This window comes from Bos indicus, chromosome 28 (assembly GCF_029378745.1).
Source record: "Bos indicus isolate NIAB-ARS_2022 breed Sahiwal x Tharparkar chromosome 28, NIAB-ARS_B.indTharparkar_mat_pri_1.0, whole genome shotgun sequence".
Lineage (NCBI taxonomy): Eukaryota > Metazoa > Chordata > Mammalia > Artiodactyla > Bovidae > Bos > Bos indicus.
Window position 1 is genome coordinate 42,969,713 of NC_091787.1, and position 21,692 is coordinate 42,991,404.

The 21,692-nt window shown below is 49.3% G+C and overlaps 1 protein-coding gene across 7 annotated transcripts in view; it reads right to left on the reverse strand.

The window, feature by feature from the left end:
• ARHGAP22 (Rho GTPase activating protein 22) overlaps positions 1–21,692 on the reverse strand; it is a 179,512-nt gene that overhangs the window by 60,682 nt on the left and 97,138 nt on the right. Inside the window, exon 1 of one of the 7 annotated variants that reach the window (XM_070782229.1) lies at positions 17,848–18,131. The exons of the other annotated variants lie outside the window; for them this stretch is intronic. Coding sequence (XP_070638330.1) covers positions 17,848–17,899 — 52 coding nt within the window. The 5' untranslated portion in view covers positions 17,900–18,131. Of the gene's footprint in view, positions 1–17,847; positions 18,132–21,692 lie in introns of those variants that run through there. 7 annotated transcript variants of the gene reach the window in all.

Here is a 21,692-nt window from a genome sequence, read left to right on the forward strand (position 1 = left end):
GACTTGAAAGACAGCTTAGGGAACAGATAAATAGCCTGAATTTGGAGTCATTCAGAGCTCAGTTTAGACTTAACTTGACCAGTGACAACTGGGTGGGCTGGGGCACATTATTTACCTTGCAGGGTCTTGATTTCTTCACCTCTAAAATCCATAGTATTGGACGCCCCTTGCAGGGAAGGTTGAAGCAAACCAGAAGCAAAGCATGCACTGTGCTTGGCACAGTTGGAGCTCAGCGAATGTTGGCCTCTCTTCCTTCCCAGATGAAAGACCATTTATCTAATACATGTGTGCATTCCATTCATAAAATGTTTCTGAAGTATGCCGGGGAAACCTGGAAGGCATTAAGGGAACCCCTCTCGACCCCGTGAATCCACAAAGGCATCAGGGCTGTGGTATCAATGCAAATGAGCAAAGCAGGACAAGAGAGGCCACAGCCTGTGCAAAAAAGAGGCCTAAGTCTAAGCCCGTCTGGTACTTGGAGATGTTGAGACAATGAAGGAAGGATTTTTGACAGAGCTACCTGGACCTTCCTCCCCTCCCCCAACCCTCCCCAGCACATTCTAAGTGGGGGCGGTGAGGGGGGTCTATAGACAAGAGGCTGACTGCCCATCCAGCTGCCAGGAGTGGCCTGAGAGTGGCTCCCCATCAGCTCCATGCCCCACCCTCACTCTTGCCTTGCATGAGCCCTGTATACCTGGCTCCCTCCTTCTAGTACTCTATTTGGAGTAATACGGTATTTTACCAGCCCTGTAAGTGGCCCAGCACAAACCTGTCCTCAATTCAAAATTAAATGACTAAATTGGAATGAAGTTAAGCAGCTTTATTCAGAACCAAGAGCAGGGGTCCCTCGACTCAAGGGTGAGGTCCAAACTTTTGAGAAAGTTCAAGTCTTTCTACCTCCAGAAGTTGCTGATGCACACTGGGCGATTTTTTCAGAATCCTCAAAAAAGGCTCTGCAGGGACCAGGATCAGACAGAACAAAAGTGGGTCACAGATATGGTGGGGCGGTGGGGGGGGCGCTTAGACAAGTCATTTTTTCTTTTGGGGGCTTTTAAAAACATTCTCCTAGAAAATGAGGTCAGACTAGGTGGATCTCTGAGGATCCATCCACGCCTGCCCCATCTGAGCCCGTAATCTCTTAAGTCCCCATAATTCCATCATTAGCAAGATGAAACTCAGAGTAGACTCTCGCCTTAACTCTCCCCAGGAGGCCTATACTGGAAAAGAGCTTGCTGATTCCCCACGCTGGACTGGGACGAGGCAGGCAGGGGCCTGTTTGTAGGCAGGTGGCCCTGGATGTGACCACTGAGTCAGAGGTGCAGGTGTCTCCCAGAGGACCCCAGAGCCCTCTGTCCTAGGGAAGACTGGTGGACTCTCGTCCTACACAAGCACTTTCTCTCCATGCCCTCGCTGATGGGGACAGCCTGGTGAGGCAGTGATCTGGCCAGGTGACACGGAGGTCTCGAGCCCAGGCGTATGGTCAGAGGCACTGCAGGTCAAAGCGGGCGAGTCAGGACTTGGGCCCAAAGCAGCCTGACTCCAAGGCTGTCCCCGCATCTGCACCCCCTTGCAGAGTGACTTGGTCTTTTTCAGTCTGACTGTCTTCAACAGTAAACTGAGGAAGTGAAAACGGCTTCAGTTCAAAGGTCTCTCCATGCTCCCAAGTTCAAGTCTTTCTACCTCCAGAAGTTGCTGATGCATACTGGGCGATTTTTTCAGAATCCTCTAAAAAGGCTCTGCAGGGACCAGGATCAGACAGAACAAAAGTGGGCCATAAGCCACATCGGATCCTAGGTGGCCAGTCCTAGATAGTGGGGAGGCTGCAGGCAGTGACAATTTACTACCTGGTTTGGGAATGTTTCAGCAGTTTACAAACCTCTGAGCTCTTCTGGTGAGCTCCCTCTGCATGTCTGCTGTGCCTGCAGCCCTCCTGGGCAGGAAGGTGTCTGGGAGCTGGCAGGTGAGGGCCCTGCTGATGAGAGGCCTAGGAAGCAAGGTGGGGAACAGGTGCAGGGGGCCCCTGCGTCAGCTCCTGAGTTACACCTGGTGCTCTGCACTTGCAGAGACAGTCACATGGCAGGGGGGGCCGCTGTAACTCACTGATTGTGACCCGGCTGGTTATAGGAGACTGAATGGAACCCTGGGGGTGCCCGCATCTTCATGACCCTGGTGTATCAGAGTGAGCACTGAGTTATTAACCACCCCTCCCACAGCTGCCAGCTCCAAGGCATTCTCATGGAGAGCTAACAGGGGAGGGGGTGCAGGGCTGAAGCCTGCAGCACTCCCTCCACCCCCAACAAGCCCCCAGTCCCCATGAGTCTGAGCAGGTTCAGGGAATGGCTGTGCCTGGCCCAGCGGCCAGCTGCAGGGAAGGGCTGCAGTCTCCAGCCCAAGAGGAACTCCAGCGGGGAGAAGGTCTTGTGTGTGCCTGATCTGAGAGAGGAAGCTGGCTGGGTGTTGTGGCTTGGCTGAAGCCACAAAGGAGAAGCTTCTGGGATGAGACCACCCTTTGACTTTTTCCGAAGTGAATGTGACACGGGAGTACCCAGTCCTTTCATTCCAAGTTTCATCAGTAAAGGGCAAATGCCACTTCTCGTTTTGCTCTCACTTGAGTGTTCTCCACTGCCAGTCATAAAAGTGAACACCTGGCCTGGAGCTGTGTGGTATTAAAATCAAACTGTGCGTGTGACAACAGCAGACTCTGCTGCCAGACAGCCTGAGTTGGATTCTCAGTTCTGAGTGGCCTGGTGCAAAGGCCTCTATGCCTGTTTCCTCATCTCTACATGAGACTTGTTCCAAACGAACTTGTTCCGATGAACCGGTTCCATATTGGGAAAGGAGTACGTCAAGGCTGTATGTTGTCACCCTGCTTATTTAACTTATATGCAGAGTACATCTTGAGAAACGCTGGGCTGGATGAAGCACAAGCTGGAATCAAGGTTGCTGGGAGAAATATCAATAACCTCAGATATGCAGATGACACCACCCTTATGGCAAAAAGCAAAGAGGAACTGAAGAGCCTCTTGATGAAAGTGAAAGAGAAGAGTGAAAAAGTTGGCGTAAAACTCAATGTTGAGAAAACTAAGGTCATGGCATCTGGTCCCACCACTTCATGGCAAATAGATGGGGAAACAGTAACAGAGTTTATTTTCTTGGGCTCCAAAATCACTGCAGATGGTGACTGCAGCCATGAAATTAAAAGATGCTTGCTCCTTGGAAGAAAAGCTATGACCAACCTGGGAAGCATATTAAAAAGCAGAGACATTACTTTGGCAACAAAGGTCTGTCTAGTCAAAGCTATGGTTTTTCCAGTAGTCAGGTATGGATGTGAGAGTTGGACCATAAAGAAAGCTGAATGCCAAAGAACTGATGATTTTGAATTGTGGTGTTAGAGAAGACTCTTGAGAGTCCCTTGGACTGCAAGGATATCAAACTACTCCATCCTAAAAGAAATCAGTCCTGAATATTCATTGGAGGGACTGAGGCTGAAGCTGAATCTCCAATACTTTGGCCACCTGATGTGAAGAACTGATTCATTAGAAAAGACCCTGATGCTGGGAAAGAGTGAAGGCAGGCAGAGAAGGGGACAACAGAGGATGAAATGGTTGAATGGCACCACCAACTCAATGGACATGAGTTTGAGCAAGCTCCGGGAGTTGGTGATGGAGGGAGGCCTGGAGAGTTGCAGTCTATGGGGTCGCAAAGAGTCAGACACAACTGAGCGACTGAACTGAACTGAACTGAGACTTGTAAAGGAATCCACTTGAGGATTATGGTGAGGACTAAATGAATTCTTATGTACAAAGCACTTAGGATGGTGTTTGGCACACAGTGGGTGCTACGTAGACTATCATTGCTTTCATTTCAGCAAAACAACACTAGCCTCATCATTTTTTAGAGTCTTACCCTAAGCCTTGCTGCTGCCGCTGCTAAGTCGCTTCAGTCGTGTCTGACTCTGTGCAACCCCATAGATGGCAACCCACCAGGCTCCCCCGTCCCTGGGGTTCTCCAGGCAAGAACACTGGAGTGGGTTGCCATTTCCTTCTCCAGTGCATGAAAGTGAAAAAATAAAGTGAAGTCGCTCAGTTGTGTCTGACTCCTAGCGACCTCATGGACTGCAGCCTACCAGGCCCCTCCGTTCATGGGATTTTCCAGGCAAGAGTACAGGAGTGGGTTGCCATTGCCTTCTCCGACCCTAAGCCTTAAGGCAAATAATAATCATTTCCATGACTGAACATTTTTCTGTGTGCAAGCAGCCTCATATACAGAGACTAATTTAAATTTTCCCTTGACACAAACTGGTGAGGTTGCTGGTATCCCAATTTACAAGGTATCCCTCTTTGGCTCAGAGAAGTAACTTGTCCCCAAGGCTGCAAGGACAGTAGAAGGAAGAGCCAGAACTCAGCACCAGGTCTGTCCAACTCCCAGATGCAATAGTTATAACATTTCACACTACCCACTTGAGACCAAACCCTCAGGCACCTTAACTCACCCCCAAGTCATCACTTAACATCTAGGTAAAGGTGAGGTAAGATGGACAAGATCTGAACCAGAGAAGAGCTAAGGACCTACCCACATACTCTGGTATGAAATAGCATCTTAGAAAGTCCTATCCTGGGACATTGTCACAATTGGACAACTCCCCAAAAAAGCCCCATTTACAAAGCATTGTCATTATTTGACCTCACTCTGTGGAAAAACCCTATCTCCAGGGCATCAGTCAAAAGAAGTTGGTAGTAATTCTTTAATATTCAGTTCAGTCCAGTTCAGTTCAGTCGCTCAGTTGTGTCCGACTCTGCGACCCCATGAATCGCAGCACGCCAGGCCTCCCTGTCCATCACCAACTCCCGGAGTTCACTCAGACTCACGTCCATCGAGTCAGTGATGTCATCCAGCCATCTCATCCTCTGGCATCCCCTTCTCCTTCTGCTCCCAATCCCTCCCAGCATCAGAGTCTTTTCCAATGAGTCAACTCTTCGCATGAGGTGGCCAAAGCACTGGAGTTTCAGCTTCAACATCAGTCCTTCCAAAGAAATCCCAGGGCTGATCTCCTTCAGAATGGACTGGTTGGATCTCCTTGCAGTCCAAAGGACTCTCAAGAGTCTTCTCCAACACCACAGTTCAAAAGCATCAATTCTTCGGTGCTCAGCTTTCTTCACAGTCCAACTCTCACATCCATACATGACCACAGGAAAAACCATAGCCATGACTAGATGGACCTTTGTTGGCAAAGTAATGTCTCTGCTTTTGAATATGCTATCTAGGTTGGTCATAACTTTTCTTCCAAGGAGTAAGCGTCTTTTAATTTCATGGCTGCAATCACCATCTGCAGTGATTTTGGAGCCCCCCAAAATAAAGTCTGACACTGTTTCCAATGTTTCCCCATCTATTTGCCATGAAGTAATGGGACCAGATGCCATGATCTTCGTTTTCTGAATGTTGAGCTTTAAGCCAACTTTTTCACTCTTCACTTTCATTTTCATCAAGAGGCTTTTTAGTTCCTCTTCACTTTCTGCCATAAGGGTGGTATCATCTGCATATCTGAGGTTATTGATATTTCTCCCAGCAATCTTGATTCAAGCTTGTGCTTCTTCCAGCTGCCTAAAACTGATACTAATTTGGGCAAATAAGTTCTAGCCAAAAGAAGTTATGGGGAAGGAGAAATATACTGGGGGCTCTGAAGAACTCTGACATTTTTCTGGATGCCTACAAGGCCATGTACATGTGTATACCTGCATCCATGAGCAGTAAAGACTTGGGAGGTCTCCAATCTCTGACCTCTGGCCAACTTTAGGTCCCTGCGCAAGTAGGAAGTAAAGATTAAGTCACAGTCATAAACTACCTAAGCACCTAGGGTGTGCCCCAACACACACACACACACACTTAGCAAAAAATAGAAGACTTATTGGCTAAAGGCATTTAATGGTATCTCTGACAAATCATTAGCTGACCACTAAACTAATCAAGGAAAGACTTCCATGGCTGTATACTACAGATTTATAAATTCAGTCCAGGAAAGTCACTAAACAGCTACAACAGTAACAACAAAAGCAGGGGAGGGAAGGGAATCTAATTTGCAGAGTTGACACATTATATTATTTACAGTGTCCACTTTTCAACAAAAGATTATAAGATACATAAAGAAAGAAGAAAATGTGGTCTATACACAAGGGGAAAAAAACTGTCAATAGAAACTACTCTTGACTCAGATGTTAGATTTCTTAGACAAAGATTTCAAATTGGCTATTATAAATAAGTTCAAAGAAATCATGTCCAAAGCATTAAAGGCAGGTATGAGAATGATATCTCACCAAATAGAGAATGTAAATAAAGAGATTTAAACAGAAAATTTGAAGTTTAAAAGAACAGTAAGTAGCATGAACAATTTACTATAGAGATTCAATAGCATATCTGAGCTGGCAGAAGAATCAGTAAACTTGAAGATAAGTCAACTGTGATTATGCAATATGAGGAGTAAAAGAAAAGAAGATGAAAAATGAACAGCGCCTCTGAGACTAGTGGGGTATCATCAAGTGTACCAGGATACACATAGTGGGAGTCTTAGAAGGAAAGAAAGGGGTTCAGTTCAGTTCAGTCGCTCAGTCATGTCCAACTCTTTGCGACCCTATGAATCGCAGCACGCCAGGCCTCCCTGTCCATCACCAACTCCCGGAGTTCACTCAGACTCACGTCCATCGAGTCAGTGATGTCATCCAGCCATCTCATCCTCCGACGTCCCCTTCTCCTCCTGCCCTCAATCCCTCCCAGCATCAGAGTCTTTTCCAATGAGTCAACTCTTTGCATGAGGTGGCCAAAGTACTGGAGTTTCAGCTTGAGCATCATTCCTTCCAAAGAAATCCCAGGGCTGATCTCCTTCAGAATGGACTGGTTGGATCTCCTTGCAGTCCAAGGGACTCTCAAGAGTCTTCTCCAACACCACAGTTCAAAAGCATCAATTGTTCGGCACTCAGCCTTCTTCACAGTCCAACTCTCACATCCATACATGACCACAGGAAAAACCATAACCTTGACTAGACGGACCTTTGTTGGCAAAGTAATATCTCTGCTTTTGAATATGCTGTCTAGGTTGGTCATAACTTTCCTTCCAAGGAGTAAGCGTCTTTTAATTTCATGGCTGCAATCACTATCTGCAGTGATTTTGGAGCCCAGAAAAATAAAGTCTGACACTGTTTCCATGGTTTCCCCATCTATTTTCCATGAAGTGATAGGGGAAGACAGAATACTTGAAGGAGTAATGGTCAAAAGCTTCCCAAGTCTGTTGAAAAACGTTGATCCAAGAATCTCAACGAATTCCAAGTATGATAAACTCAAAGAGATTCATACCAGACATATTATAGGTAAACTATCTAAAGACAGAATCTTAAAAGAAGCAGAATGATTCATCACATACAAAGAATTCTCAACAACAGTTAGTATCTTATCAAAAACCATGGAAACCAGAAAGCAGTGGGATGACATTTTCCAAACACGAGAAGAAAAGAGACTGTCAACCAAGAGTTCTATACCTGTCGAAACCATCTTCAAAATGGGGAAGAAATTAAAGACATTCCAAGATAAACAAAAACTGAGAGGGTCCGTTCTCTGTTGTGGCACGTAAGTAGCACAAGAAATGCAAAGGTGAAACAAGAGGACGCTGGATGATCACTTGGCTCTACATGAAGAAATAAAGAGTATCCACGAAAGTGGCCGTAATTAAATGCAGAAGGCGGTGTCATGTAGCTCTTGGCAGCACTCTTCTTGTATCTGATCAAAGGAAAACTGTTAATTACAAAACTGTTGGTGGACTTATGACGCATAAAGATCTAGTAAGTATGACAATAATGCACAGGGGAGAGAGGGGGAACAGAGCTACATCGGAGCAAAGGTTCTGTATGCCACTGAAGTTAATGTAGTATTACTCTGCACTAAATTGCTTTAAACTAAAAGACCAATTGTAGTCCCCAGAAGAGTACGAAAATAACTTCTAAAACACTGTAAAGAAACAATAAGGAAATCAAAGCAGTACATAGAAAATACCTATTTAGTGCAAAAGTAGGCAGTAACGAACGTAGAGAACAAAAAAGACATGTCACATAGAAAATAAGTAGCAGAATGGCTGGCATCAATCCACACCGTCAGTGATTACCTTAAATGTAAATGTATTAAGTACTCCAACAGAAAAGTAAAGAATAACAGAATGGATTTAAAAATCAAACTACATGCTGTCTATAGTAAACATTTAGATTTCAAAACACAAGTAAACAGAAAGTGAAATGATGGAAAAGATATGCCGTACAAACTATACCCAAGGAGAGCTACAAATATTGAGCCAAGCAGACTTTAAGACAAAAATGTTACTGGAGACAAACAAGAAGATTTCATGATGAAAAAAGGCTGACCCAGCATAAAGACATAATAATTATAAACAAATATGCCTTAACAACAGAACTCCATAATTCACGAAGTAAAGACAGAACTGAAGTAAGATTCAATAATAATAGTTGGAAACTTTGGTTCTCCATTTTCAATAATGGACGGAGCAACCAGGCAGAAAATCAATAAAGAAACAGACGCTGGAACAACTCGGGTAACCAGGTGAGCCTGACTCATAGCGCTCCCCCTGGCACGTGCAGCCGGGTAACCAGGTGAGCCTGACTTACAGCGCTCCGCCCGACACGTGCAGCCGGGTAACCAGGTGAGCCTGACTTACAGCGCTCCGCCCGACACGTGCAGCCGGGTAACCAGGTGAGCCTGACTTACAGCGCTCCGCCCGACACGTGCAGCCGGGTAACCAGGTGAGCCTGACTTACAGCGCTCCGCCCGACACGTGCAGCGCACCTGCTTCTCAAGCGCACGTGGAGCGAGTTCCAGGACAGCCCGTACGCCGAATCATGACACAAGCCTTAAGCGCTTAAAAGGGGTGGATGAAACAAAATACGGAAGCATACTCAGTGATGATAGAGTACAGAGTGCAGGTGACAGAGGAGTGGAATTAAAAATCAATAAAAAAGGAAATCTAGAGATCGCGTAAATACGTGGACATTAAACAACTCACTCTTAAGAAGAAATAACCACAGAAATTTAAAAACCATTTGGAAATGAATGGAGATGAAAACACAACATTATCAAAACCTATGGCATACAACATGCTTAGAGAGAAATGTACAGCTATAAATGTCCACATTATAAAATAACAAAGATGTCAAATTAAAACCCTAACTTTCCCCTCTATGAAACTGAAAAAAGAACAAACCAAGCTCAGATCAAACAAGTAGAAGGAAATAAAGAAGACTAGAAATAAGTAAAACAAAGACTAGAAAAATAGAGAAAACCAATAAAAACAAAAGTGTGGTTCTTTGAAAAGATGACCATATCTGACAAACTTTAACTAGACTGACCAAGAAAAAGAGAACAAGACTTAAATTTCTAAAATCAAGGATGAAAAAGGGGACATCACTGCCAACCTTACAGAGATAAAAAAGATTACAAGGGGATATGAACAATCGTATGCCAACAAATTAGATGGCTTAGACCAAAAGAAAAATTCCTAGAAAGACATAAGTATCAAAACTGACTTAAGAAAAAATTGAAAATCTAAATAAACCTTTAACATAAGACTAAGTTAATAATTTAAACATCCCCCAAAATGTTTTATTAATGACTTCTACTAATCATTTAAAGGATGACTATCAGGTAGTTTCACTGGTGAATTCTACCAAACACTTGAAACGTTAATACCAATTATTCACAAGCCCTTCCAAAAAGCACAAGAGGAGCGAATGATTCCCAATTCCTGTGCAGCCAGTATTCCTCCAATATTGATAACAAAAACAAAGACCAATGTTCCTTGTGAATACAGATATGAAAATACTCAACAACACACTAGCAAAATACAATCTAAATGCTCCCCATTTGATGAGTGAGTGGATAAACCAAATATGGCATAATCATACTATGGACTGGCGGTTCAGTGCTAAAGAATCCACCTGCCAGTGCAGGAGACACAGGTTGGATTTCTGGGTTGGGAAGATCCCCCGGAGGAGGAAATGGCAACCCACTCCAGTATTCTTGTCTGAAAAAATCTCATGCATGGAGGAGCCTGGTGGGCTACAGTCCATGGGGTCGCAAAGAGCCGGTCACCACTGAGCAAATGAACACGCCCGCATGGACTATACCCAGCCATAAAAAGGACTGAAGTAGTGGTAAGATGCTGCAACGTGGCTGGACCTTGAAAATATTATGCTAAGTTAAAGAAGCCAATCACAAAAGGCCATGTATTGCCCAAAGGTATGCTGTTAAGTGGTTGCCAGGGGCTGCAGGATAAGCCGGAGGGTTGTCTTAGGAATGGGAAGTGACTGCTAATGGGCAAGGGGCTTCTTTCTGGGGTAAGAAAACTGTTCGAAAACTGGATTATGGTGATGGTTGCATACCTCTAAATATATTAAAAAATTACAGAGCTTTACATTCTAAATAAATGCATTCTATGATATTTGAAATATATCTCAAAAAGATGTTTAAAAGAGTTAGGTGATGGGTGTTTGGGGGAAGAGCCCAGCAAAAGGTCTAATTCAGGCAGGATGTGCATGAGCTACATAGCTGGGTTGGGGCAGGTGCGATAAGGAGAACTATTTAGGGGTTCAGTTTACTTGGATGCTCCCCATTTGGGGTCCAGGATTCCTGAAAGAGCATCCCTTCACGGTGCAAGGACCTACCAACAAAGAAGATGGGAAAGCACACATCAGGCATTTTTTTGCCCTCTCCCTCCAGGAATTTAGGACTCGAGCTCTCTGGGAGGCTTCCTGCCCTAATGGCCAAGGTCAAGGACTTCAAGCTCCTCCAGGATTGGCTCCTCTTCAGGCCATAAGTCCACCCTCCAACCCCAGTAACAGCAGTGTTGACCACGGCTGTGTGCTGGTTAAACAGACCTGCTACCCTGCCATCTCTCCTCCACCCCTAGATGAGTGCTGGCTGAGCCCCTCTCTGAACACGTAGGAAAAGGCATTCGACCTTCTTATGCCCCGTTGCTAAGAGCACAGAGCAGTTCCGAGTTTCCTCAAAAAATCATCTAAGGTTCAAGCTGAGAGGGACCTTGGAGACCATCCAGTCTTGCCTCCTTCCCTCTCTGGAGATGAGGAAGCTGAGGCTTGGAGTGGTAACGCGGTTCGAGAAGGGCAGTACTAGGATCGTCGTCCAGCTGTCTGACAGCCCTAGAGGTTGGCATGCCTGTCGCCATTTACAGGTGAAGATGCAGAGGCTCGGAGAGGTGGGAAGTGGCCGGGGGTACTTGGCTGGGAAATGGAACCACATAGTCCAGCAGAACCTGCTTCCCTTTTTGAGAAACCCACAGGACTGCTACCCCAGGACATCTGAATGGGGAAGAGGTAACAAATGGGGACACTTCTTGGAAAGCAACTGTGACCCCTGCAAGCCCTGAGCTGCAGCTAGGAGGCCTCCAGGCTCTGGGCTTCAAGTACAATCCTGCAGCACGAGGCTCGAACACTCTGACGCATCCAACCCACCTCACATCATCCTCTTCAGCTCATCTCATCCTTAAGGTCGAGTCAGGCTGCAGGGCTCTCTCGCCTGGCTTCTGGCAGCCTTCCCAGACGAGAGAACAGACAGAGCCTGTCCTGCCTTCCCACCAGGGGGCTTCACTTGGTGAAGGGACAGGTTCTGCAAACCGACACGCAAATACTTAGTCACTGTGATAGGTGTTCTAGAGGAAAGGCAAGGGATGGCATGTGAGCAAATGCCAGGGGTCAGAGAGGGCCTCTCAGGAAGAAGTGACACAGAGCTCACAGTGGGTGCCACTGGAGTCCCTTGAGCGTTTCTGAGCAAGCGGCAATGGGACCCGGAGGGCCGCTGGAGCAGGTGCTGGCTGGAGCTGGAGGATGGACTGGAATGGGGAGGATCCATGCAGAAAGACCGGGAGACCACTCTAGTGGTTGGGCGGCAGGCTGGTGGCTGGACCCGGGGAGCTGGCATGGACGGAGACAAGTAGAGAAACTCAGATGGATTTTGGAAATGGAACTGGCAGAACCTGGCGTGGGCAGACTGGAGGAGGAAAACGGAAGTGAGTGTTTAGGTTTAGCCTCATCAGCTTTGGCCACTCTCTAGGCCAGGAGACAACCAGAGGAAGCGTCAAGCGAGTCTGGCGCTCAAAGTGAGGCCTGGGCGGAATAATCACTGTGATTCTGAGAAGGCCACCAGCAAGAGGGCCGAGCGGACGGGGCAGAAGTGAGTCCAGCAGCGTCGGCTTCTGCAGGAGCCTGGAGCAGTGGCAGAGAAGGAGCGGCTGGGAGCTGCACTGCTGGGAAGCCTCGACCTGACCCACCTCCACAGGCCTGGGAAGCCCTTCCCTAGTACGTCTGTTGCTCTGGCTGCTTGTCCTATGAGACTCAGCTTGGGCATCAGCCCTCCCAGAGCACGCAGGCCTGCTGCTCTCCCCACATTCCTTCTCAGCCTGTAACATCACCTTCTGCCGCCTGGGCCTCTGCTTCGTCAGGCTGTGAACACAGTGAGGGTGGATACTCCCTAGCTCTTTATCTTCATGCCAGGCACTAGGCCTGGTGTGGAGCGAGTGCCACAGATGATCGTTAAATGAACTGCCCAAGATGCCTATTTAGCAATCTTGGAAGAGTTTGTGGAAAATGGAACCGTCTCAAGAAAGTGGGCTCAAAGCTTGCACAGGCGTTTACAGAAGAGAACCAGTTCTATCACCCCCAACCCGGGGATGGCAGTCTCTCCCTCCAGGTCAGCAAGGGGCTCCTCTGCCCAGCTTGAACTGTGCTTAGTCACAGCATTCCTGCCCCGCCCACTGGCCTCTGTGCCCTGGCCACTAGACAGCCAGACATGCCCCTGGATATCAGGAAACGGGCCAGGAGTCCGTGTCAATGCCTCACGCTTGCTCGGAGAGCTCCACCAGGTGGGGCTGGACTCTCCCAGGCGGACTGCCTCTGGGACCCTGGGCGTCAGGAGACGGAAACAGGCGCAAGGAACACAACTGTCTCCCTGTTCCTGCTGCACCCACTGCTCTCCTGCCAGCTTCTCTGCCAAGTGCAGAGCCAGATCACAGAGGTGACGAGACGACTGTCAGCTGGGCGGCACAGACCCACACCAACCAGGCACTAGACAGAACGAAATGGACTGGGCTCGTGGGTCAGGGTTTCAGAGCTGCTTCCAGGCGCAGGCCACCTTCCTAGGGCTTGACTGAAGGCATCATGAGAAGGCCCGGTGTCTGCAGGGGCCAGGGAGGTCCAGGCTGCGTGGTGGGGGGAGGTTGGAAAGGGGCTGCGGAGGGCTGTCAGGCAAACCAGCAAGGCTAGAAGCTGGGCTTTCTCTTGTAGGCACTGTGAGGCCAAGATGCAGTTTGAGGAGGGACATGAGGTGGCAGGAGCCATGCACGGGATGCTGGCTTGGGCAGAGGACTAGAAGACGCAGGGATGAACTTGGGATGACCAGTTGAGAAAGCCAGTACAGTTGAGATGATGAGGGTCTGCAAAAGCAATTCAATTGGCCTTGGGGGCAGGGATGTGGTCGCAGCCCTGGGCAGGATCTCAGGAGCTGTCAGCCTTTGGTCACGGGAAATGACCCTGGGCAGGCTGAGAGCCAGGAAACCGGGAGAAGGGGCTCCAGCTGGGGTGCTGGATCTGCAGGCTGGAGGTGGGCACTGCACAGGTGAGGGGCAGAGGATCTGGCGGCTCTTTCCTTAAAGGTGATCAAAGCCACTGGGACCTGGGGTGAGATGTGTGGGAGAGACTTACTGCAGAGTTCAGAGGGTGAAACAGAATTCACAGCCAAGCTTGGTATACGGGTGGGAGAATAGCTGGCCAGGAGAGGTATGAAGGACCAGGCAGGCACAATCCAGGAGGAAGGGCGTGGGGCAGGCTCTTGGGCGCTTGGAGGAGTGGTACTGTTCACTAGGTCCAGCACCAGCACGGGGCCACAGGTAAGTGCAGGAGGAGCAGAACGAGGCAGGGCCAGCAGACTGTTCCTGGGGGGTGTGGTGGTGACGGAGGGAAGGAGCGGGGGGCTGGGCCTCTGGAGCACCTCAGGGCAAGAAACTTTACACAAAAAAGTGTTCTGATGAGAGACGGAAGGCAGGTTCACAGGCTGATAGAAGGAGTCAGCGGAAGGAAGCGGGAGAGTGCTGGGAACACAGGACAGGATGGGGGCAAGGTTCCCGACGACAGGAGGGCACCCAGTGCTGAGAGCAGGGGGAAACGTGGCGGGCAGAGGAGCAGTGGGGGGCGGCCAGCAGGCCTCGAAGGCCTCAGGGCCCGTCCGCCCTTGCCCCTCCCCGGCCTCGGGCAACAGCTGCCTCAGCGCTGCTCCAAGCCCTGGCCTTGGGTCCCAGTGCAGAGTTGAAGAAAATGAAATCTGCCACTGCACAGACTCACCACCGAGCTCAATACAGCAGAAGCATCGGGAAATGTCACCTAAAAACAGAGAAATGAGACCATGTCCTGAGAGTTCAGAGCGAGCTTGTTCCCCTCTGCTTTTAGGAGGGAGCAACCCTTCTCTGCACAGCAGATCCTGCTCGCTGACGTTTGGGCTTCTGCAGAAGCACCAGGGACTGCTCCAATTGTGTATGGAGAGAGAGGTGTCCATACACCTCTTTGCAGAGTCCATACACCTCTTTGCAGAGGCTTTGCAGAGTTCAGAGGGAGAAACAGAATTCACAGCCAAACTCAGCGTATGGGTAGGAGAATAGCCGGCCAGGGGAGGTAAGAACGACCAGTCAGGCACAATTCAGGAGGAGGGGCGTGAAGTATGATAGCACCTGCATATGAAAGTGAATGGATTCATACTGTGGCATATTGTGCCCCCATATGTGTCTACAGTAATCCCTCCCCAGGCCCAGGATGCCCCCCACCCCCGCAACTCCACCACCAGCAGGACAGAAGGTGTCCTCTGCAGAGAGTGCCAGGCTTTGGATTTTAAAGACATTAAGCCCAGATCTACTACGGTGATTCTGGCACGTGATATATTTTTGCCGCTCTCTTTATGGAATTTACTACTTGAGCCTGCCGATTTTATCAAGGACACTTCTACTCAGAGACAACATGGTCAAATATCCTGTTGTAAAAGTCTGATTCAGAAATATCCAAGAATGAAATCGCTAACAACATCTGTTGTCTTGGGGAAAGGTATACCAATGACTAATGGATTCTCTTTTGATCTTAAAGAAAAAACACACACTTTTCTAGTCTGGAAAGTCAGAAAGCTTCTTCAGAGGCAGCTTGTAACAGCTACACAACACACACACACCCCTACATACACACCCCCTTAAAATAGATGGACTGCATCACTGCTATGACAACTGAATCACAGGCCAAAGAAGTGTTTCTCAAAGTGTGTTCAAAGATACAGATGCCATGAGATGCTCTACAAAAGGCAGGTTCCCTGGGCAAAAGTTTGAAGACTGTATCTATTAACACTCTCCGCCTGATTTGGAGATGCACATTTGCACCGATTAACATGCGGAAAGTTCTGAAGTCTTGCAGTGAAAAGCCTCCCAAAGTTTAATAACTCATGATTTCTAAGGTTGCGGCCAAGGAAACCTTGCTGCCCCGTTTACGGCAGAACTTGTTTGGAACACTGATCCCAGCTGTCTCCTGCCCAGCCAGACAGGCGCAAATCTGTTAAATGAGGCAACGACATTTGAACATCTGGAGATTCTACACTAAAAACCCGAATGTTGGGACTCCCCTAGTGGTCCAGCGGCTAAGGCTCTGAGTTGCCCATGCACAAGGCCCGGGTTTGATGCCCTGGTCAGGGAACGAGATCCCACATGCCACATGCAAAGATCCCACATGCTGTAACCAAGATGCAAGATTCCACACCTCAACTAAGATCCAGTGCAGCCAAACGAACATTTTTTTCACAAAAGCCACAAGTGTCTCCATTTCTGGACCGTCCTGCCTGCCTGCCAGTGGCTGGCTGCCTGCTCGGGACAGGGCAGGTGCACTCGGGCACCGCAGTGCTGCCCAGCCCCTCTCACTCCAGGATTGCCCAGCTCTGCTACTTTAGGTGGGCTTCAGGACTTGCTGAGTGATTCAGACTGGGTCCCTGCTCCCAGGCTGCACTGGCCAGCTCTGTCTCAGGATGGGTTGGGAGGATGGGAGCAAAGTGGGAAACACACCTGCACCAGGCCTGTTTCTCACATGGATTGTGCAACCTGGGGTCCATAGTCCCAGAAGACAGCCCCAGCAGCACACCCTCTTACTGCTCCCTTCTGGGGTTACTAGTTGAGTAAGTACCTTCCCTAACCCAGCCCTGGCAAATCCACCTTTGCTTCTAGGATATAAGCTCCACCTCCCAGTAGGATGTACTGAGAAATGGCCCAGAAAGACCAAAGGTGCTCTAGGCTCCCACTGAAATCCTTGCTGCTCTGCGCTGGGCTCTGGCCTGACCTCAGTCAGCATGAGCCAGACCCTGCCCTCTGAATCCTATGGAGGCCCTGGTTACTGCAGTAGCCAAGATACACTTGCCCTCCATCTATTCCTTCCAAACTCAAAAATGCATATGTAAAATTCTTTTTTCTTGTTAAAATCAAAGTTAGGAAAACTGTTGCTCTAGGGCAATGAGAACCATGAAACTCGTCTTATTTCATTTGAGCTGCACAAAAGCTCAACCACAGATATTATCTTACGGCCAGATTAACTGGGCTCTTTCTCTCTTTGCTCTATATGATCTGTTTAAGTGTAGGGCCCTATTTAGTTTTGTTATATTTACTTCTCATGTTAAAAACGACCTCAAACTCTTTGTGAACAAACCAATACATTTGCGCCATCTTTAACATCACCTGGACAAGAGTTCTTCAAGCTGCCTGACACATTCCAACCTTTCTGTATCAGGATCCAGAATATACTTTTCAAAGAATCAGAACCTGGCGCCCATCTGGTAAAGCGGGCGCCCATCTTATAGTTTACAGGCAAGGCTTCCCAGACTCACCTTGTCACATCAGTCACTTAGGAAAGCCCTTAAACACACAGCTTCGCAGACCCGTCCCCAGAGCCTATCCAGGAAGTAGGTCAGAGTGAGGCTAGGCAATCTGCATGTTTAATAAGCGAGGGACAGGTGGGTTTTAGGTTCCCACGAGCTTGGGAGGCGCTGCGGTAAAGGGTTGCATTATCTTGTTTCTTGCAATCAACAGGGATAGTTTCAGCCAGTCAAGGGTTAAGTTAGAAGGGCCACTGCCCAAAGGAGGCCGGACCTCCGCAGCCGCCAACGTCCTCGGCGCGTTTCTCTGCTTGGAACCCTCTCCAAGCCCGCTGCGTTCCACAAGCAGCTCCCCGCGACTTTTGGAAAACTCTGAGTCAGGGCCCCTGGGTCCAAGTTTGTGACAGAGGCGGGCGTGGAGAATGAATGGCCCGGCTCCGAGGCGGTTAAGCCGCAGAGGCGGCGACGGGAGCAAACCAGGCTCTCTGCAAAGGACCTGCGGGCGGGGCCGGGAGCCAGGGGCTCCGCCGACCCAGCCTTGGACTTGGCGGACGAGCAGCCGGCGCTCACCGTCCGCGCCGGACCCTGTAGGGCGGGCTTTCCCCTCCTCTCGGCTCCCCTTCTACCCCGGGATGGGACTCTAACCTCCAGCCGGGCTCCGCCGAGCAAGAGGAGCCTCTGGACGCGCGCTCCAAAGTTCGGACACCGGGGGAAAGTTGCAGCCACAACTGAGCCCTTTCCACGGCGGAAGCAGGTGTCGGGTGGCCCAGGGAATCCTGCGGACAAATCCCCGAGGCGGGACCGGCAGCGTCCCGTGGCTGCAGGAGGGAACCGGCGGCGCGCGCCCCTCGCCTGGGCGCCTAAGTCCCGAGTCCGCGGCGCACGTGCCCGCCCAAAAGTTACCTTTGGGCGCTCGCAGGTGTCCCCTCCAGTCTTTGCAGCAACACAGCCCCATTGCAGCAGCCTACGCCCGCGGCTCAGCTTGGCTGCCTGGCGCGCCGCCTGCTGCCCGCACCCCCGGAGCAGGGTGGCTGATGTCCGGCTGGCGGACGGTGCCCAGCCCGGCACGGGGCCACAGACCCGGCCGCTCCGTCTCCCTTACGCTCCGTACCGGTCCCGCTCCGCGGGTATCCCGGCCTCCGGGCAGACCCTGCTAATCAATAGGAGAATGCGCAGATCGCGCCAGCAGCCGGGCCGGCCCGCTTTTATCTCCGCGCGCCGGGGCGGCCCCTACGCCGGCTCCCTGCCCTCGCGGGCGCCCTCCCCACGGCCCGTTACTCTCCCGGGGCGCCGGGCTGTGCGCTCGCGAGGGGCCGCCAGGGGGTGCTGTGCGAGCCGGCGCGGTCTGCGGCTCCCTCCTCTACCCGCAGGGAACCGTGGTGGGGGATGCTGGCAGACCGGAAGGAAAGGTCCCCTCGCACTGCAAGGGCGGCGCCACCCCTCCCCCAGCATCCTCTAAGTGGTCACCTCGTGGTGACTTGGGAGGTGTCTACGAGGGCCACCCTGCTCTCCGTTTCCCAGCTCGCCTGCACTCTGTATCTGAGGAATTGCCCAGGCTTCTCCCAAACCTGGCTGGGCTATCCATGGACTGTGTGACTTTGGGTAAGTCATTTCCCCTCTGAGACTGTTCTCCTGAGCACAAATTAAAGGTTTGATGGTGTCAAGTTAGTCAAACACTCTGTGCTCAGTGTCCTCATCTATCAGATAGGAAGAATAATAGAAATGCTTCGAGGGATCCTTGCGAAGATGTAATGCATAATCGTTAAAATGATCTAGGATTCGAGGGATCCTTGCGAAGATTTAATGCATAATCGTTAAATTGATCTAGGACACATTTGGCATTTTGTGAAGTGCTTTGTAAGTGGGATGGAGAAGGAAATGGCAACCCACCCCAATATTCTTGCCTGGAGAATTCCCTGGACAGAGAAGCCCTGTGGGCTACAGTGCATGGAGTCGCAAACAGTCCGACAGGACTGGGCAACACTTGTAAGTGGGCACGATCGTCATCATCACATGTTTGTGGGGGCTTGCTTTGGTGCCCTCACTCTGGAAGGTAACACTCGAGGTGCTCATTAAAACTAAAAATGCTCAGACCCTGGGACCAAGCGAGGAATCAGCCCACACTCTCAGGAAAACCCATACCAGGCTTTTCACTGCAGCGCTGTTTGTAACTGCAAAAAATTGAGACCAAAAAGATGTTCGTCAGTAAAGGGATTATCAAATACACTGGCACTTCCATAAAATGAAATGCTATCAAAGGAGGGAGCTGCAGCTGGATGTTGAAGATCTATGGATTCATAGTACTTATGTAAAACACACACCTTTAGAACATTATTCCACTGTATAATGCCCATTCCATGCCAGGCACTGCTCTAGACACTTGGGCCAGGAAAAATACTTGGGAAGAAAGCAAAATAATCAAGTGGTTCCCTCCAGGGAAAGGGCAAGAGATGAGAATGGATTGAAAGTGGGTGTCAAGGGAATTTAGCATTCTTATGGTGGTCTAATTTTTTAAAAGGAAGGCGTATTCATATATTGTAGAGTTAAAGTCGAATGAAAGAAATTATTTCAACTGTCTGGCACAGAGAAGGATTCTCAATATTAGATTCCCTCTCACCCATCCAGTTCCTAGGTTCTGTTCCTGCCCCTGAAACAGGGCTATGGTGAACCTCTGATGGCCTCTGCTCAACTGGGATTTTCTCCTTCCCTCCCTACCTCCATCCCATCTTGAGAAAATAGACACAGTCTGGAGGAGAGCAGTGGCAAGGCCAGGCCCAAGGCAGAGGCTGCCTAGAGCATGGAGCAGAAGAATTAGTTGTTGGGGGTGGGGGAGGCAGGGGAAGGGAGGAAAGAATGACTTGGAATAGGGGAGAGGTTTTCCCAGGAGTTAAGTCTCATTCAAAGGAGAGATTAACAACAGTGGGACAGATTTCTGCCTCCCTCTCAAACTCTCCAGGAAGACCCGGGTGAGGCTTCTTCAGGCAGAGAGGAGGGCTGTCCTGCACTAGATCCGGAAAGAAAGATGTTTTCATTTCATGACATGAAGGCGGGGGTTACAAAGAGGGAGTAACTGAGAAAAAACAGAGAGACCTGACTTCTGGTTGTTGCCAAGTCATTTTAAACAGTTTTAGCACCAGGCAAGATCACTTAGTCACAGCGGGCTTAATGAGGCCCCAGGAATTCCAAGCTAGAGCTTCCTGCATTCAGGGAGAGCATGTGCGGGGAGCGAGCCCCCGGGTGATTGTCCAACAGCCAAGTCCTACATTTGGAAAGCAAGATTTAAAAGAAAACATCACAGCAGCCATTGTGGGCTGCTTGTTTATCTTTCTAAGAGGAAGTAGCAAAGCAGGATCATTTCGAATGAACCTATTATAGAGGGTCAGCATCCCCATTGAACCGTTCAAATATATTTTGGGATACTCAACTTTTCAAATATATTTTGGGATACTCAACTTTTCGAAGTGGCTTTAAATATCAACTCCCAGGGCAGTTTATGAGACAGAACACAAGGCAAGAGTTTATAGTATTACTGCCTTTGGTTTCACACACTTTTATTGTCCTGATTATATACTGTCTTTTTATAGTTTTCTAGTTGTGTGTCTATTTCTCAAGCGGGGAGGAAAATAACATTAACCATGTGTTTAACTATGTGTTTTCCACCAGGCAACTCATATGTGCTATTATCTCAATTAACCACAGGACTACCCATAAGGCACCATTAGATTCAATTTACTGAGGAAGAAACTAAAGTTCAGGAAGGCAAACAGACTTGCCCAAGACCAGTGAAATGACAAGTGTCGGAATCAGGATGGATGGATGGGTGGATAGACAGGTGGGTGGGTTGAGTGGGTGAATGAGTGGACAGATGGATGAGTGGGTGGGGGGGGGGATGAGTGGGTGAGTGGGTGGACGGGTGAGTGGGTGGATGGGTGGATAGATAAATGGGAGAATGGCATTTACCCCATTAGGCATAGAGTCGTGGGTTGCAATTGCAAAAGCACATACTGAGCACAGAATTCACCTGAAAAATTAAACTCTGTGAACAAAGACCCTGAATTGACAATGACCCCAGACCATCTTAAATTGAGTCAAAACGTCAGGATCACTCAGTGCTCCAAGGCTCCAGCCAAGCTCGTGCCACCTGACTCCAGAAAACTGAGCAGGGAGCTGGGGGCCCCTGAGACATATTCCTGAGTTGCAAGGCCAACATCCGACACGTCATGGGAATGCAGAGCCTGAACTAGGGGGTGCGCATCCAGTGAGTAGGATGGGCTCTGGGAGGAGGGCCGGACACAAGCTTTGCGGGACAACGATTCTGCCGGGCTACCCCCACCCGCCCAGACCTCCACTTCCTGCTACTCAAAGTTTGGTGGTGAGAATATGGGTTTATTTTTAAGGAGGCTGCTGTGGAATCTTAGCCCTCTAGAACCTGAGTGTCAGACATGTACAGGCCATTCAAGAATTTACTTAGGAGACTCAGTACCTGGCCTTTATACCCCTCTGCAGGAGGGTGGTTTCTCCTCCCAGCTCATACCCAAGGTATCCCCAGGGTGCCATCTCAAGATGTGAGCTCAGCCCTGGGCAGCTCAGGGAAGAGTAGAAATGGGGACATGGCATCTTCATCATAAATGTAGCTTTGTAGGGCTGCTATGATCATTCATTCATTCTTCCATTCATTTATTCACCCAGGTACCAAATGATGACTGAACACAACTGAACACCCAAGTAGAGCCCGGGACTGAGCTCTG